The sequence below is a fragment of the Drosophila montana genome, unplaced genomic scaffold (genome assembly GCF_035044405.1).
Source record: "Drosophila montana isolate Dmon_TW-CO22-7 unplaced genomic scaffold, ASM3504440v1 contig_2106_1, whole genome shotgun sequence".
Taxonomy (NCBI): Eukaryota; Metazoa; Arthropoda; class Insecta; order Diptera; family Drosophilidae; genus Drosophila; species Drosophila montana.
Genome location: NW_026997017.1, coordinates 1,370,590 through 1,389,883, shown reverse-complemented (window position 1 = coordinate 1,389,883; position 19,294 = coordinate 1,370,590). Strand labels below are relative to the sequence as shown.

Genomic DNA, 19,294 nt, shown 5'->3' with positions numbered 1-19,294 from the left:
ATGACGGACTTTTCACTCCGCCGGCTGCAGTTCAGCTCAGTTCAGAGTTCAGGCAGGCAGATGTTTTGTCTTCTCGGAAGCTCTCCTCTGCTCTCCTCTCCTCTCGCAAGGTGGCAACAAGCTGCATGGAAAAATATTGAAAGGTGGAACACACGAGGACAAGCTGCAAACTGATTTTTACTTGGAAGCAAGCTGCAAATATTTCTCGATGGAAAACTGACAGAGATTTACGAGGAACTAATCAAATCGATTAGAAATTAGTTAAGCATATGGAAATTTATTTCATATATGTATACCGCCAAGATTTAGGATCCCGACACAAATATAAAGAACTATACATCATATACAACACAATGAATTGAGTATCTGGATAAAACCGATTTGAAATATATTAGATTCGAGATATATGACAAACTTTGTTTCAAAAATTTGATAAAATATTATCATTTGTCATATAAATGAGGAATCCATACATTAATTTACGAGAAACTAATCAAATCGACTAGAAATACGTTAGGTATATGGGAACATATATCATATGTATACCACAAAGATCTAGGATTCCGATAAAAGTATATAGATCTTGATAAGGCCAATTTGGGATAGATTAGTTCGAGATATATTTGACATTTTGAGAAACTTTGCTTCACAAATTTGATATATGAATCATATATCATAAGAGTAAATAGATATTTATGAGTAAATAATCATATCGATGCGATATGTGGAAGTATATATATTAAAAAATGAGTTAAATATATACAAAATATATTCTATATATCACCAGGTGTAAGGACTGTCGATAAAAGAGATTTGAAACATCTATTGAACATATTAAAAAGGTCGTTCAATTTAATCAGGAAGAAAGTTTAATAACGAAAACTCTTCAAAATCTTTTATTTGGATAAACGTAAAAGGTTAGAGAGAAATCCCGATTAAGGAATCAATGTATAATATTTTTGTGGCTGTGATTAAAAAAAAAACGCAAAAATATTTCATATATTATCTAATCTTTATCTATCTATAGTTCAGGCCATATTATGCGATTTCTATATATGTCTGTAGAACTTATTATTCTTATAATTATATGATAATATAATATATATTATATATTATTTTATAGTATATTATATATATTAATTCAGATATCCCTCGCAATATGAATCGATTCGTTTTCAAAAGTGACTTCAATCAAAGAAATAAACATTTATTTATTGTATATTGATTTTTTTTTGGCGAACTGTATACAGTTATTTTATTTTAAGTTCCAGGCTTTCCCTTTACTAAATTCTGAATAACAATAATTTTCGAAAAATCAGCATAATATTTCAATTTCAATTCAATTAAACTTCGTCACTTTTATTCCCCCCCGAAAAATAATATGCATTAGTTTTGCACATTTCGAAATTGCCTTCGTCCTGGGGTCCAGGCCTGGAAACGTTTTCCTGGTATTCAGAGCTGACATTTTCCAACAAGCTCAGCTAATGACAGCTCGAATATCACCTGCTTTCCAGGCAGCTGCATTCTCACGTGGATTGAGATAAAGTCACAATTGATCCTCGTAAATTTTTGAAATATTTATTCGAATATATTGAATAGCAGCGCGTGGTATTATGGTAATACTATTAATATTATTTGCATTTTATACATTCAATAGAGTTCTATAGTTGAGTGTAAGGCGCACTTATTTGTACTTTGTTATATTATTAATATAAATTATAGAGCATTCTTTACTATTATAGTATTATGTACATAGGTCTATTGAACTAAACCAAATGTCTAGTCCACATTTGGCATAGTTTAATATTTTATAAAGTTATACAGACGCTATTAGTCCCTCTCTAATAAATAAACTGTAGAAGACCGAATAATGTTCGACTATAGAGTCTGTAATAATAGAGTTTATTATATTAAATCAGCTTTTCGAAAGGGAAATTCATTACAATTTGGAGTTGTTAATTTTCAGCTAAACGTACGAATCTTTATTTAAATACTTATTTATATCCAATATACTCAAGAATGCACAGTCTTAACCCAATGAAAGGAATTTTTTTAAAAATGTCCCTAAGCCAAATATTACTCGCAGGGTATACGCAGATATAAGGTTCCAGCCAAAGACAACGCAAATTGCAATTGTAACGAGTGGGGGTTAGTTCTTCGGCGCATGTTCCACTCCAAAAGAAAGAAAAAAGAAAATAAATGAGAAAAAAATACAGAACATGGACACAGTTAAGCCGAAATTGAGGACAGGCCAACGCAGCCACCCCCCGCACCATTGGCCGGACTATAAATGCGTTGCTGCGTAAACGCCCTAAAGGTGGCGCAGGGGGTTGCTTAGGGGGGGTTGGCGGGGTTGCAAACGAATAGGCAAGTGCCACTGTATGTGTATGTAATGCTCAAAAACCCACATACACACACGCACACACAGATATACTGGCGTATATAACGGCACAATATACTCAAAAATACATGGTACATAAGAGCTACGCGTTCAAAAGGGCATACATAGCCGAAAAGAGGAGGAAATGGTGAAAAGCAAAAACCCGTACAAAAACAATTGGCGAGCACTGTAGAAGGGAGAGCTGTTACTGTTACTGTTGTTGTTGTTGCTGTTGCTGCGAGCGAAACAGACGAAAATGGGAGAACGCTTAAAGAACCAAACTGTTTTAGCTCGCAAAAAGAATAAGAATAAGAAGAAGCAGAGCAAGAAGTATATCATGTAGATACATATGTAAAACATCGTGAATTTACGGTGAAAGCAAACAAGGCTAAAATCAAAACAAAAAAAGAAAGTCACACGCCAACAGCGCGTTCGACGGCGTCGAAGAGAGCAACTCAGGCCAATACGCCATAAGCCAGAGCGAGAGCGAACACCAGATCTTGCCTAGCGCAAAAAATGCAAGAGCAAGCAACAATATCGTCTCGAGCATTGACTACTCTTACAGATATGGAATTTATTATTTTATAAACCGTATGAGCATAGACAACGGAGTGATATAATTTTAGAAAAGGGTTTATCTATACAAAATTTGTAAATGTATATATATACATTAGCCTATTGTGATCCAAAATATATACACATGTATTCCCTATGTCCACATTGTATGCGTTACGCATTGCATGACATAATACATATATACTACCAACGGCAAGGGTGTAACAAAAGACATTGCATGAGCTTTGAACAGTAATCGAGCGGATCGAAATGCAAATGCGTGCATGCATTTATATGTATGTACATATATACAAATTCATGCGTATGTGTGTGCGCAACTGCTGCTGATAGCGGCAAAACGCAAAACTTTGTCAAGGAACAAGAGCGAGCGCACAGAAAGAGCGCACGCACACAGCAGTTATTACAGCCGCTCAGCTGTGAGCGTAAATTACAGGGGGGAAAAAACCACAGCCAAAATGAATGAAAAACCAGCGCAGAGTTGCCAGACGTGATCGACAAAAACAAAACGAATTGAGGAAGAGACGGAGATGGCATACGGCAAGGCCGGCATTCCAGCTGATTGAATGTATGCATGTACACACACAAGTATACATGTGCATACATATGCACATTTGAGTTATATATGAGCACATGTTGTTGCACTTTCAACTGGTCAAGCCCCACTGCCTCCACTCCCCTACCCGATCGCGAGCACATGCAGCGAGTAAGTCAGGTACTCGCACATTTATCGCTCTTCGATCGTTGCTCTTATAGAGGCGAATGGCCAACGTCACAGGAAGTGGGAGCCGAAATGGAGACATGAAATGCGCAAAGCGAAGTAACAACAAAAAACTATGGAGAATGCGGCAGCTGTCACAAAAGCGTTTGCCTACTCTCTGCTCACTCTCTCTCTCTCTCTTCGGCAGCTGCATGGGAATGACGACGGCAACGGCAATTCGAACAGGAGACAAAAAAAAATTTGAGTGAGTGCAGCATGCACGAAGGCTGCCGCGACTACCTGCAGAGCAAAAAATAAGAGAGATGAGGAGCTTACACACACAGGCACACAAATGCACCTTTTCTTCAATGGAAAAATGGCCATAAAATCGAGATAAATCCAGCGCAATTAAATCGGGCGCGCGTGTGCCGGTTAATATTGTTTGTATTAAACAGCAGCGTGCCAAGTTTTATGATACACTAAGCGAATCGATCGAGCTGTAGAAAATGTCTCTCTGTGTGTGTGTATAGCGTTTAACTAGAGCGGGAACCGTTAAGCTCGAGAGCGAAGTCCTGACGTTACAGACCCCTAAAATAAACGTTGCCAGCATTTTGTAACAACATTTTGTTGTTGTTGTTGTTTTTCCAGCAATTATTGTAATTGTTATTGTGTACAAAACAATAAATAAACAACAAATTGCATGCACATAAAATGATTTGTTATCTTATCGCATGAATTCAAAACACATTCGACACAACAGCTGCTCCGTTACAGTGCAATGCCTGACAAGTGATGCCGGCAATAGAAAATTTGTGTTAAAATTTGCAGTTTTCAAAATTTCTATTTACTATTTATTTTTTGCTTGCAGTAGAACAATCTGGCAGCATTGAATTGCTGCAGCGACAAACAGTTAAGCAAAAAGAAAGATTGCTAACCGGAAACGGAGAGACACAGGACATGTAAAAAGGTTCAGTTAGTTTAGGTAGCCGAAACAGCCCGACAAGAAACGGCGCAAACGTGACATGCACACACGCACACATACATATACATATATATGTATATGCAAGTCTCTACTTTTCGCAGTTTGCAGCGTAGCCAATGGAAATCAGTGTGTACACACTCTGCGCGGCAAAGCTTGCCGTGTGTATGCTTAGCAGCGCGCGCATAAATGGCAACATTTAACTGGACGCGACTGTATGCACGCGCTTTGTTGTTGTTTTCTCAGCAGCTTGCAAGTGTTTGCTGTTCCCTTTCCCCTAATCGTTTCGTAGCAAAGGCAAAATGGTAGTTTATAGGAAAAAGAAGAAAATAAAAACAACAGACGGCAATTCGATTTACCCACGTTGCCAGTGTTATGTATACAACCGAAAGAACAAAAATACATATGTGCACTCATACAAATACATAAGCATAGATGTATACATATATATTAATGCACATACGCTGTGTAAAATGTTGTGAATATTCTGATGAACTTACTGTAATATGCTTGCTGTTTACCGCTTACTCTTTACTATGGTTATTGTTGTTGTTTGTTGTTGTTGCTTCGAAAAAAAAAGAACACTCATTTGATGCTAACGGAAAATAAATAAAAAAAAAAAAGCCAACAGCATGAATAGAAAAAAAAAACGCTGCAAAGCCACCATGTTGTTGGCTTGACAGCAAGGGGCAGGGGGCGGTACGCTTAGCAGAGCCAACAGCGCAGACATACACACACACACAGGCACATAAATACACGACGCACACAAGCACAAACGCGCTTCGTTCACTCACACGCATTCGTCATCGACGCTAACAGCGAGTGGCGGCGGCCTCAGTGAACGAGGACGTTGTGAATGTGTATGTGTGTTTATGTGCTATGTGTGTGGTTGAGTGCGCGCGTACGTTTTCAGCGGCTCGTTGCCATTTTTGCTTTGCTGCTGTTCGTCTTCTGCTATACTCTACAGTACACTACAGAATTATGCTGACTGCTCTAGAAATGTGCATAATCATTATATATACGTACACATATATATATTTTGAGAATTTTACTTAGCAAGCTTAACAATTTTGTTGGCAAATGAAAAATGCGATAAACACTTTTCGTACGCACTGTAACAGAGCTCGTTTGTTTTATGTGTATGTAGCACACAAAAACAAATGCATATGCTGTTTTATAGTAAACATCACTTTGTTGCACTTTTAATGCACTTCGTTTTATTCTGAATTACGTTTAATTCGCATTTCTAGCCCGTTTTAACACCAACAAACAACAACGGTGGAAAAAAACAAGAAAAACAAAACAGCGAGTAACTGCTACAGTTACTCAAAAATGCTGCCCTGCTACTCGTTGCCTTCTCGCCGACACACACACACATACACATGCATACGTAGTAAATGATGTGTATGTAATACAATAAAAAAAAAATAAATAAAATAAAAAATTGAAGCTTTTTGTTGTACTATATGGAATGCAATTAACTACGCATGTATTTTTGAATGATCGATTACTCAAAAAACATAATTTAAATGCAATATTTGTTTTGCGTATATTTCACAATGTCTGCGTGTTTTCATTTTCCATTTTCTCTTTTCGTCGATTCATTTCTTTTTTTTTTCAGCTTCTTTATATACACTTCACGTCACGCTAAAACCCATTGTGGGCCCTAGTACATACATACGTACAATATGTATGTATATGCACACGCATGTGTCTGCATACGTGTGTGTATGTATATTATATTGTTTTTTTTTTTTAGGTAAGCTTTCTTCTTTGATTGCACGTAAATGTCTTTCTTGTCTTGCCAGTCGATTAGACGATTAAACGCATACGAAAATATTGCATTGTGTATATTATTGCAAAAAAAAAAATAAAGAAAAAACAGTACAAAGTGGAGAAAAAAAAGGTTACCAGAAAAAATGCACTGCGCGCGGCGCTACAAATTTCCTTCACAGTTCACAGCCGACAAAATGATACTGAAAGCGTGACCGACTCGAGCATGGGCAAAAAAACATAGCGACTACAATGCCTCAGTTGTATATGCAAGACGGTCACACTCCACAATGTTAAGCTCAATTGGGGCTGTTAATTATCGATAGCTTTTGTAAGGCTTTGCAGAGCAAAGTGCGCTTTTGTACTCTCGCTTGCTTGATTTTTAACAAAAACGCGCACTAAGTATATTTTGAGAGGCCAAAAGTACAAACATTAAGAAACAACGATTTTTATTAATTTAATTACTCGATGAAACCAACATACAGTCTATAGACGCGCTGTATGGCTGCTGTTAACGCAGTGTTAAACCAATTAAAGAGCTACCAGACTGTCAACATTTGAACACATGTTAACACTGATCTTTAAGCGGACAGCGCAAGCTTACAAATATTTTGAAAAATGAAAGAGTATATTGAATAATTACATCGAGTACGGGCAGTCTTCAGACTCTATATGTTAATAATACTTAAAACTTGCCGTTTATTTCATATGTCTACAAAAATTTCGAATACTACGATTACGACTTAATTTACAATCATTAACGACTAAAAAATAAATGTTTTTGAGTTCCAGTTACGACTACATTTTGTATCAGTACGTAGCATATATATATGTATATAAATATGTATCTTCGCACACATATATATATATATATTTAGGAGTATACTTAATCAACAAAAAAAAAAGTCTTTATATATATTAAATATATTAAATATATATATATATATATGTATATATAATCTAGAGTTAAAAAAAAAAAAAACAAATTATTTTATAGTTATAATTTACAGTTACATAGCAGTCCAAATCCGATTTTTTTTAGAAGCTAAAATAGCAAAAACCGATAAAGCTATACAAATGTAACATTTGCTTTCATTTCTTTAAGTGTGCTTGTGTGTGTTTGCGTGCGTGCGAGAGAGTGTGTATGTGTGTGTGTGTGTGTGTGTGTGGGGGGGGAGGGAGGTTTGCATTTTCTCTGTGGCGAAGGGGGGGGGGGGGGGGGCGGTCATTTATAATCATAAACATAATGCTACAAGTCTTTTCAGTAAAGGGCGGGGTTGAGGGGCGGGCGCGCATACATTTCATTAAATTGTTGCATCTCTTCACTTTTCCTTCTATTTTTCTTTTCTTTTTTTTTGCCCAGTAATTGCTTTTCTTCTTGTAATTAATTATTGCGATTTCGATGGCCGCCGCCGCCGCCGCGATTGCGATTGCCAACATAATGGCGCCCCTGATTGCCATTGTTGCCACCTGGTCCGAAGTTCTTGAAGGGTCCAGGTCCGGGTCCAGGTCCAGGTCCAGGTCCAAGTCCAGGTCCGGGTCCGGGTCCACCGCCGCCGCCGCCGCCATTGAACGCGACGCCCAAATTGTTCATGTTCATGCCATTCATATTGTTCATGCCGTTCATGTTCATGTTATTCAAGTTATTCATATTGTTCAGATTGTTGAGGTTATTCAGATTGTTCAGATTGTTCAGATTGTTTAGGGTATTCAGGTTGTTCAGATTGTTCAGATTGTTGCCGCCGGCAAACGGATTGAACGGATTGCTGTTCATCACGCTCATCACGTTGGGCACATTGGGCGGCATGCCCAGTATGCTGTTGGAGCGCTGCGGGGGCGGTTGATTAAAGGGCGGCATGCCGCCCATGCCCATGGGCATCATCCGGCCGACATTTGGCGGCGGTTGCCGCAGCATTTGCACCAAATTCGGCGGCGGCTGCGACATGTTCGGCAATATGGGCGGCATGTTGGCCACCCCAACGGGCCCGCCCCCAACATTCTGGGGCGGCTCCTCGGGCAGCTGTACGACGAGGCCGTTGTCATCGATATAGATGTGCAGCTTGGCAAAGATCTGCTGGAGCGTCTGATTGCTGACTATGAAGTTCACGTCGAAGATCTTGTTCGGCGATTCCTGCTGATGGAACTTCTTCAGTTCGGTGAAGACCAGCGCCAGCTGCTGATTGACCATGATCTTGTTGTTGCTGCCCAGGTTCTTGTACCAGTTCGAGCTCTGCAGCAGATTGCGTATCTCGGAGATTTGCCGGCTGCTGTCATTGACAGCGGCCACGCCCCCCGAAACGTTGCCGCTGTTGTTGCTGTTGCTGGAGCTGGTTACATTTAAATGCGCGCGTCGCGGATCACGACGCGGATCGGCCCGACGCGGATCTCCGCCGGCGGCAGCTGGTGCACTGGCCAGCGGCTCGGCCAAAGGCGGCGGCACAGCAGTCCCTGCCGACGATGGCGGCGGTGAACTGGGCGTTGAGTCCGCCATCTGTGCGTCCGGCGAGGCGATGCAGTTGCTCGTCTTGCGCTCACGTCCCTCTGTCGCATACGCACCGGATCCGATGCCGCTGCCCAGGCCGGAGGCGGTGCCGCTGCCCGTGGCCGTGTTGTCGTCGGAGAGCTCGGGCAGGCCGAGTATGCGACGCAGTCGGGGATCGCGCAGCTCGCGCTGCTCCTTGTGGCTGGCGCTCTGGCGCAGCTGTGCATAGCAGGCCGGCTCGACGAGCACCTCCTGCATTTGCCAGCGTATCGGTATGTGCGAGAAGATCGCCGCATCGATCTCGGTGGCGGGCAAATAGTGTTTCATCGGCTCGAACGGCAGACGCATATCAATATCGCGATCCCGTTCGCGTTTCGCGGCGCTCGCCCGTGCATCCTCGAGCGCTGCCTTCGCCGGATCGTAGTCGTACATGGAGTGGCGCGTATATATCGAGGCGGCGGGCAGTTGTCCAGCTCCCGTTGCCGGCGTCGACTGTTCACCGCCGCCGCCCAGGCCCTTGGGCGATTGGGAGCCCGGCTCGGGCGTCGGTGTCGGCGTCAGCGAACGGGAATTGGAATTCGAGCACTGGGCGGCGTCCATGTAGCTGAAGCTGCTGAAGTCGTTATCCTTGACATTGTCGTTGTCGTTGTCATTGTCGCTGTCATCGCCTTGGCCATCGCCGCTGTTCGGCTTGAAGGGATTGCGTATGATGTCCCGATAGAAGGAGGCCCGCATTTCCGGCTCCTTCTGCTCGCCGAAGAGCAGCTTGCCGAAGGGTCCGCTGCTGTTCTTGCCCGCCGACGTTGGCGGGCTGCTCTCGCTGTGCGGCTCCGGTGTCGTTGGGGATGAGCCAGCGGGCGCGGGCGCGGCCGCGGAAGCAGCCGCAGCTGCCGGCTTTTGGCCGAGCATGTTGCTCATAAAGGTGGGCAAATCAAATACGGACGGCCTTGGCGGCGTATCATCCTCCAATTCGGACGGCGGCTTTTTCTCTTTGTCTTTGTCTTTGTCCTTGTCCTTCTCCTCCTCCTCACTGGAACGTTTCGTTTTCTTTGACTTGACATCCGATTCGGAGTCCTCCTCGTCCTCGTCGTTGCCATCATCGATGACCAGCTGCTCCTCATCCTCCTCGCGATCATCGTCCACTGTAAATGCAATACCAGTTTAGATAAGGAATTATTTCCAAAGCAAACAACCCTTTCGGGTTAGCCCAACAGACTGTTAGCTAACATGCAGTTTAACATTGCGCTGTTAACTGCATTGCATAGATAATTTCGGAGAATGTCCAAAGATAATTTACAACAAAAAAGAATAATTGCTTTAACTCTAGAGCAGATAATACCTATAGCTAAGAGACTAATTGCAATGTTTATGTTCATTAACATACAGTTTAACATTGCGCTGTTAACTTGTTTGCAGCGATTTTTTCGAAGTGTCGATAAAAACAATAGCAATAAAGTAACTACTTCAAACCCATGGGACATAATTCTCCTAGGCTGACACTAACAGCATTTCATATGTTAGTTAACATACAGTTTAACAGCGTGCTGTTAACGTAAACGAATCAATATTTTGAATATCAAAAATGATGCAAAAAAAGTATGTTAAGATAACAATATACAGCAAAATAAAAAATGCTTCAACCTTATAGAGTATATATACCCATATTTGAGCTACTTCTAACAATGTGTCAGTTACCATAGCGTTTAACAGCGCACTGTTAACTTATTTTATACTGTTTCGAAATATTCAAAGATAATCTACACATAAAAACAGTAACTAATTTAAGTCTAAGGGGTATATATACCAATAACTGAGATACTAATAGCAATGTTAATGTTAGTTAACATACAGTTTAACAGAGCACGTTCAAATATTTCGAAAAAAAAATATACAGAATAGGAAAGTATATACCCTATAGTTCTTCAGCAGCCATCCCTATATATAGCTTTAATTCGATGCGACTAGCAATGTAAATGTTAGTTAACATTCAGTTTAACAGCGCGCTGTTAAACTAATTTCATTTATTACTTTGAAGAAATATTTAAAGATAAGAATTTACAGTATCAAAACTAGAACTGATTAAACCCTCTGGGCTATATATATCTCTAATCAACAGTTATTATTTTTGATTAACATTCAGTTTAACAGAGCGCTGTTAACTGCCTATCAAGGTACGCGCTGTTAACTGAATTGCAAGGCTTCGTTGAGTAAATATGCAAAGGTAAAGATATGAGTATCTGCGACAGCTTTATAGGTGTTGCTTTTACACCTTGCTTTTTAACATTTCAATTTAAGTTAACATAACACTTAACAGCGCGCTGTTAACTGGCTTTCATAGATTGTATAATATAAGCGAGGTCTAAAATTTAAATTAGCAAATAAAATAAATGCTTCAACTCTTTAGGGTTTGTCTATGTAACATGCTAACTATGTTAACATGTAACTGTTAGCATTGCACTTAACAGTGACCGTTAAATAGATTTCAAGAAATTGAGTTTTTATGATAATTGGATGATTTTATGAATAAATTCGCGTTTGGCTGATCGGGCTGTTAAATAATACTATGAGAAATATGTGGATCTGTGTAGGATCTGATTATACTGATTTAGCCAATCTTTCTGAAGAAGACCATGGGAATTATTAAAGTGTATAATTTAGAGGGTAAATGTTGATTTGATATTTATAATATATAAACGAAATTAAAAATAGGATCTTTGATTCCATTTACTTTAGGTAGTCGAGTAATATGGGAAAGTATACGCAGAAGATTATAAATGTCTAGTTTAATGGTTTCTTCCATAATTTGTTATATTTATAAGAATAGAAATTGTAGAATATGGGATCAAATTATGTTAATATCTACGGGGAACGGAAATGCCTACTCCTATGCTTAAATGGCATAATTGTAATATCCTTTATAAGTCTATTTATATGAGAGCTGTGGGATATGGGATCTGATTATATCAAGATAGATCTTCGGTATAAGATTTTATGAAGTATATAACGATCTATGTATATAATTTTGGGAGACAGAAATGCCTACTTTTATAATATATATGCCATATACTAGGAATATCCTTTATACATTTATATGGGAGCTGTGGGGTATGGGATCTGATCATGTAGAGTGACATTTATTTATATAAGAACTATGGGATATAATATCCGATTATATATATATATAGAGAGAGAGAGAGTGTGATAGTGTATTTCTCTATGGAAACTGTTATAGATAGGATCTGTTTATGTTAAGTGAGATCCATTTATATGGATCTGAGATCTAACTCCATCATATGGAAACAGTTATAGATAGGATCTGCTTATGTTAGGTGAGATCTGATTGATTGTAAGGCACAAAAATGGCCACTCTTCTGGCATATACCAGCTGCTTGTGGGATCCTCTAGAAGGATATTTGTGTAGAGACTTTACTTACGCGGATCGCTGCCGGGAAAGTTGACATGTGCATCCTTCAGATACTGCGTGTAGTCGACCATGATGAAGCCGTTATTGCTGTTGCTGTTGCTATTGGAGCTGACGACGGTGCTCAAGTTGCTCGTCTCCTGATCCGACTTGGCAGTGCTCCTGCGAATGCAATCGAGTGTGAATAAAAGATAGGAAGTTAAATGGAATGTCAGAGCTGCCTACTTGGCTGTGGCGGGGGTGTCTGCTGTGGTGCTGGCCGGGACTTGGGCACCCGGCTCATGGGGCTTGGCCTCCTCGGCCTTGCGCTGGATCTCGCCAATTTCGGGCAGCGTGAGGCCCGCCTCGGTCAGCTGGCCGAAGGGCACCTGCAGCATCTGCTCCAGATTGCTAATGCCCAGCTTGTTCAGCTTGGCCATGTGCTCGGCGCTGAGCACCTGCGTCAGATTCACCAGATCCAAGTGCGCGGGCAGCGGCTTGGCCGCAGCGCCAACACCTGGCGACGCACTGCTGCCGGTAACTGTGGCGGGATTCGTGACGATGGCATTGGCAGCAGCTCCAGCTGGGCCAGTTGGCGAGGATGCTGCTCCAGCCGCTGTATTGCCAGCCGCACCTTTCGTGGCGCCCTTTTCGGCCCAGCGCGATTTGCGCTTCTTCTCGGGCTTGGCATCGCCATGATGCAGATTAATGGGCGGATTGATGACCATGTCCAGCAGCGAGGGTATATTGATCCCGGCCCCAGCCGCTGCAGCGCCCGCGCCCGTGCTCGCCGCCTGCTGCAGATTGGCATTGACCGCCGCAATGGCTGCCGCCTGATTGGCCTGAGCGGCCGCCTTTGCAGCCGCATGCTGCTGATCCTGCAGTCGGCTAATCCCCGCGCTGGCCAGCGTTGTCCAGGCATTGTCCATGTTGAACTGTTCGCACAGCTGCTCGTGGCGGCGTGTCATCTGGTTGAGCGCAATGTCGCGGGAGATGCGCTTAAAGTCGCCCAGAATCTCTTTGGGCGCCGTCTCCATGTGCTTGAGGAGTATGTTGCGCAGCTGCTCGGTGAGCGGCTCGCCGTGATGGAAGAGGCAGTCGTCGCCGGCATAGCAGTCCATGCCCAGGTAATAGTATTTGCACGGGAACTCCTTGTGCATGTAGCTGCACTTGTCGCGCTTGGCGCAGCAATCCTTCAGATAGAACTTGCACAGCTCCAGTTTGCGTGGCTCGCGCGGCTTCTCGTCGCCGGAGTCCCGTCGATTGCGCTTGTTGCCGCTGCCACCGACGCCGCCTCCGCCTCCGCCGCCCGCACCGCCGCCGCCGCCGCCATCGTGACGTCTGTCCAGGTCGCGATCACGATCGCGTTCTCTGTCCCGGTCGCGACGCTTGCGTCCGCCGCGCGTGTCCTTTTCGCGCTCGCGTCGCTGGCGTCGCCGCTGGGCGGCGCCGACCGCCGCGCTGCCGGGCTCGTCGTCCGAGTAGGAATCGTAGCTGCTGTAGTTGTCCGGCGGCGACTCGTGGCCGGCGTCGTCGCCCATGCCCGGCCAGTCGCCCGCATAGCGTGCGGCCACACTGCTCGTGGCGGCACCTGGCGGCGGCGGACTGCCGCCGCGCACATTCATCATCTCGTACTCATCCATTTCCAGCTCATCGCTGCCGGCGGCGCCGGCCACATCGTCCATGGAGTCGCGACGTGCGCGTTTCTGGCAAACGAGAGAGCGGAATAAAAAGTCAATAACAAAATGTAAACATGCAGCTTGAAGGCGCGAATAGGAGATACCCTGCATGCAACATATGCCCTGCTAAGATGCTTGGTAGAGATATGAACAGGCTTAAAGTAAAGGATATCCTGTAAATCTATATCAAAATTGTACCAGTTAAGAGAGGTTAAGATACCCTGTATATATGCACTATCTACAAAGCTGCAATTGGCTGCGCGACTGGTAGATACCCTGCATGCAACGTGTACCCTGTTGAGCTGGTTAGTAAAGAGATATGAGCAGGCTTAAAATAGAAGATACCCTGTAATAGACTTATATCAAAATACCCTGTAACTGTTGTTTAAATATGCACCATCTACAAAGCACTTGTGCAGCTGACTGGGCGACTGGTAGATACCCTGTAACGATTGCTGGTCTGTAGCTGCTCGTTCAAGCTTAACTAAAAGATACCCTGTATTTCGATTAGATCAACCGAGGCATTACAAATACAATTCATATACAATTTGTAAGCTTGTCTTTGCCTCATCGACTACAGCATACCCTGTAAAACGCGCAAAAGCAAGTGCTTAAGAACTAGCTCAGGTGCTTATAAGCCCCACGTTCTTTAAACTCTATAGCTTAATAGAATTAAGGCCTTTAGTTAACGTTTAACAAACTTAATGTTTTTAAATTAGTTTTTATCGGTTTTCAATGCTAAGCAAGCTTAACTAAATTATAGTTAAATGGAGCTAACTCTTATAGTCTCTGAGATCTGATGGGAATACATGAATGGACTTTAAATAAATAAATATAATAATAAAATGCTATTATATCTAATTATTATGATCAGCAAATAATAATAAAAAATATATAATTACCAAATAAACATAGAAAAACTTATAAATATGATATTGATAATGTTATTTATAAAACAAATAGCAAATTAAGATGATGCTCATTATAAATATTAATGTATTTACATGCAACTAAATATTCATTTGAGAAAGGCAACTGTTTCGATGGAGAAAACAAAACTGGGAACATGCTCAAAAAGTATTCACCCCTTTTTCTTCAATACTCAAAATTGAATTTAAAGCCAAGCAACGAGCCTTAAATAAAAGCAACTTTGGCCGGGGTTAAAGGCCAAGATTGGATTCTTGGCGGGGGTGGTTTTTAGACAGTGGAGGGGGGGGGGGGGGTTATGTGTGGCCCACCTGTGCAGCAGATTTCGTTCCCAGCTGGCGAACAACTCGCGAGCAGCTGCCAACAAACGGTTGCTGCGCTTTTTGGGAGCATTAAATTCGCCGTGAAATTCGCTGCATTGGCGCGGCGAAAGGCGAATTCGTTGCGCTTGCTTAGCAGGGCGTGACGCATGGGTCATGGGGGGAGGGGGGGGGTTTTTTTTTTTGGGTGGGTTGGTTCGCATAAGGTTAAGGCAACGACCTACCTGATGCTCCTTGTCTTTCTTTTGCTCGCGTTCGCGTTCCTTTTTGCGCTTGCGTCGACGGCTGCTGCGACTTGGCGGCTGCAGCTGCTGCTGCTGCTGCTGTTGCTGTCCCCCAATTTGGCAGCCATCGAGGCTGATGGCAGCGCTGCCGCTGTCGCCGGCGGCGTTGGCAGCGCTGTCGGCGTCACTGTTTACGTTGTTGTTGTTGTTTATCTTGGGCATGGGCGGCTCAATGCCCCCCTTCTTGAGCGCCTTGGCAATGGCATTCTCAATGCTGACCGCATGATCATCTGTATGGGTTGGGGGTAGGTGGAGGAGGGTGCATTTTGGATAAGGGGGTGGGGCGCGGTTAAAAGAGGCGAGAGTCAAAAGCCAGCTGGTTTTATTATAATTATTTTTTTGCTGTTGTTGCTGTTGTTGTTTACCTTCGAGTGGACGCGGTTTCTTAGATTTGTTAGTGGGCGCGCCGACGGTCGACGATTCGCTGGCCATGCCCAGGAATATGACGTCATCGTCGTGCAGCAGCGGCTGCTTCTCGTTCAGGCGCTCAATGCCCACGAATTGGACTTCATCATTGGAGCCGCCAGCTTTGAAGGCTGTGGGCTTTAGTTGCTGTTGTTGTTGTTGTTGTGTTTGGTTTAATATTTGTTGTTGTTGTTGTTGTTGTTGTTGCTGTTGCTGCTGCTGCTCATCATCATCGTCATCATCATCGATCTCGCCGTCCTCGAGATCCTCGGCTAGATTAATTAGCGGCGTTTCGCCGGCCACAACGGATGACATATTGCGCTTCCGTTTTAAAACAAGCGAAAAATACTGCAAGAGATTTGTATCGGGGAATTAGCTAAAAAACAAAAATAATAAAAGTCTTGGGGGTCATATATATATATATATGTACATGTACATAAATTATATTGGACGCATATGCATAAAGATTCAAACGACTGTCGACCACAGTGCGGCATAGTTACATGTTGCAGGCCGTTTTGCACGCAACATGTTGCTGAGTGGGTGGTGGGGGGGTTCGTAGGCAAACCATAGTAAGGCAAAAACAAACACCAAAAACAAACAATTCTCTATATATAACACACACACACACGTGTGTTTGTGTGAATATGTGTGCTTATGCTACAAACACAAGAGTAAAAGCTTTGTCGCACACACACACACACACACACACATACAGGTGTGCTTGTATGCGAACGCCCACACACGTAGCTTGGCAACCCATTTACTGGGCACATAACATAACGCTGTTAAAACGCAAAAGCAGCGCACCCAAAATGTTGCCAGCAACAATATGCTTAGACCTACGCACACACACACAACACACACACTTGTAGACACTTGTTGCTGTGGCGATGGCCTTACAAGCAAATATGAATATATAAACAAATACATACGTGCACATAATATGTACAGTATGTATATGTAAAAACAATGTTTAAATTAAATAAATAGCAATATGTGCGTTGCGAGCTTTCGATCAACGCCGTTGTGGACAACTGTTTTGTAAATATAAATATGTACATTGCACGTGTAACACAATTTGTTGTTGGCCAGCAGAAAGAGACAAAATTTACATACATTATTTTGCCAAATTCTTTTGGCGCCCATCAACACAGCCACACGCACGCATGCAGACACACTCACACACACAGACACAAGCAACGCTCTGGCGCGCTCTCGATTCCGGCTGACCTGTCATGTTGTCTCGCTTGCGCGCATGTATTGAGCATAGAACGCAAATGCGTGACACACATCCAAACACCCATATGCGTGCAGGCGAGTGTGTGTGTGTGTGTGTTTGTTTGTGTACGTGTGGTGAGGCATTTTGCTAAAACGTTCAAAATGCATATTTGATGTGTACAAACAATTATGAATTATGTTTTGTTATGAAATTGCACTTTGTACTCGTTGTATCTGTTGTTGTTGTTAGCTTTTATAACTGTTCAAGTTGCCACAATTGTCAGAGCCACGCTGGGCGAAAGTTTTTTGTTTTTACTGCTTGTCAATATGTATATAAATTGTGTGAATGTGTGTGTGTGTGTGTAATGCGACGCCCCGCATGACACACGAACGAAAAAAGAACGCTACAGCAATGGCCGCTGTTCAGCTTGTAATATGCACATGCACAAATGCATGTACATGTGTGTTGTGTGTGAACATGCATACATACATACATACATACGTATGTATACGCATGACACAGAGTAGGCCCGTAAGACATCTTTGTTGTTGGCAAATTACTTTGAAATTATAAAAAAAAAGAACAATTCCTTGTTGGTTTCTGTTTGCGTTTTGCTCTCTTTTGAACGTCAATTTACTGCTTTCAATGGGAAATGGGCGTGGCTGGCAACAAACAAAAACGAACAAGGATTTGTCGCAACAAAATTTGGAAAAGTTTTGTGCTAGCATGTTTTTTTTTTGGTTTTTTGTTGGTTGTTGTTTTTGGAACAATTTCTCTTACGTTTCAGCGTGGGCGTGGTTTGTGGTTACGGAACATTTACAAATTACAGTTATTAATGATTTATAACATTTCTGTTCAATTTCGTTGTTTCTTGGTTATATTTGGTTTGTCGTTTGCTGGTTCCCTTTTGGTTTTTTTTTTTTGCTTTAGCGTTTTCTTTTTCTGCTTTTGCTTGCTTGGCGTCGTACAGTTCCCGCTGCTTACATAATGAAGTGGTACAGTAGGTGAATAGATATGCATATACATATGTATATAAAATATGTGAAGGTATATACATATACTGGCATACACATATACATATGGCTGTAGCGCAATATGTGTGCGCACACACATATATGTACGTATTACATTTATCTATGCATATATGTATATATATGTGGTATATATGTATGAGAAATAAAAATTTCTTAGTTTCGTTATTTTGGTTATTTTTTTTTTTTTTTTTGTTTTTTGTACAAGTATGCAAGCTGTCGCTCTCTTTCTCTCTGACTGTGGCCCTGGCCTCTGTATATGTCTGTCCCTTTCTCTCTGTTTCGCTCATAGACAGAATAACAAATACATTAAATAATTAAAAACTCGTCAACATGAGCGTTGTTAACAATTCAACAATATCTACTTGAATGATTTGTGAAAATAGCAACCGTACACCTCGAACATAAACCAGGGTTGGTTGCGCGTGTGTGGTGAATAGGTGCTGACTGAGTCCACTTACTGCAGTTGGCAACACTGTTTGAGCGCCACTTTTGTATGCCGAGACTTTGCAACCGCTTGTGGCAATGCAAACCACAAGCAAGTGCTTTTAATATTTAAAAATGTCCATATACATTTATCGGGAACTATCAAATCTTGATTGCACTATTGCTCATATGTTGTGAAGCACTTAGCGCTGCTGAACGCTGTCCGCGCTTCTGGCAGCACTGGCCGTGCATGGTGAATTTGTTCGATAGGCAGCAGAGTTGTTGCGAAAACAATTTCGCAATTACAGAAAATAATATAACATTCTATGCCAATGTATATATTTATATTAAATGTATTTGCGAAATTATCTTGAGTTTGGTAATGGGTTGAGGTGGTCAGCATTGGAGATTTCTTATCTTACCTTAGACATAGGCTTAGACCACTCTTTATAATCAATGCGCTTGTAAATGATATGATTTGTTTTGCCTCAATACAAATAAATAAATATTTTTATTTTTATATTTTTTTTTTTTAGAAATTGTCCTGCTGCGATGCATGTAACACAGTAATGAACATGAATTCGTAATAAAAGCACACAAGTTGCTTTCGTTTCGGTCTGAGTTATAAGTCAAGGCAAATTGTTTTGAAATAGGTAGCAAAAACGATGAATGCCTATCGATAAACGGTGTGACCTGATGTCACATATATTTAT

At 42.0% G+C, this 19,294-nt stretch overlaps 1 protein-coding gene across 4 annotated transcripts; it reads right to left on the bottom strand.

The window, feature by feature from the left end:
- Window positions 1-7,743: 7,743 nt before the first annotated feature.
- su(sable) (suppressor of sable) lies at window positions 7,744-19,137 on the bottom strand. Of its 4 annotated transcripts, none has more exons than XM_064680282.1 (6): window positions 19,004-19,137; window positions 15,863-16,250; window positions 15,438-15,727; window positions 12,534-13,993; window positions 12,322-12,470; window positions 7,744-10,029 (listed from the first exon to the last, which is right to left on the bottom strand). In XM_064680282.1, the coding sequence occupies exons 1-6, from the start codon at window positions 19,010-19,012 to the stop codon at window positions 7,790-7,792; spliced, it is 4,536 nt and encodes a 1,511-aa protein (XP_064536352.1). In that variant the 5' UTR covers window positions 19,013-19,137; the 3' UTR covers window positions 7,744-7,789. The 4 variants fall into 4 exon arrangements, with proteins under 4 accessions (XP_064536352.1, XP_064536355.1, XP_064536354.1 ...); XM_064680285.1 differs by lacking the exon at window positions 19,004-19,137 and adding an exon at window positions 18,361-18,509 and having other exon boundaries at window positions 15,863-16,278; XM_064680284.1 differs by lacking the exon at window positions 19,004-19,137 and adding an exon at window positions 18,361-18,509.
- Window positions 19,138-19,294: the final 157 nt, after the last annotated feature.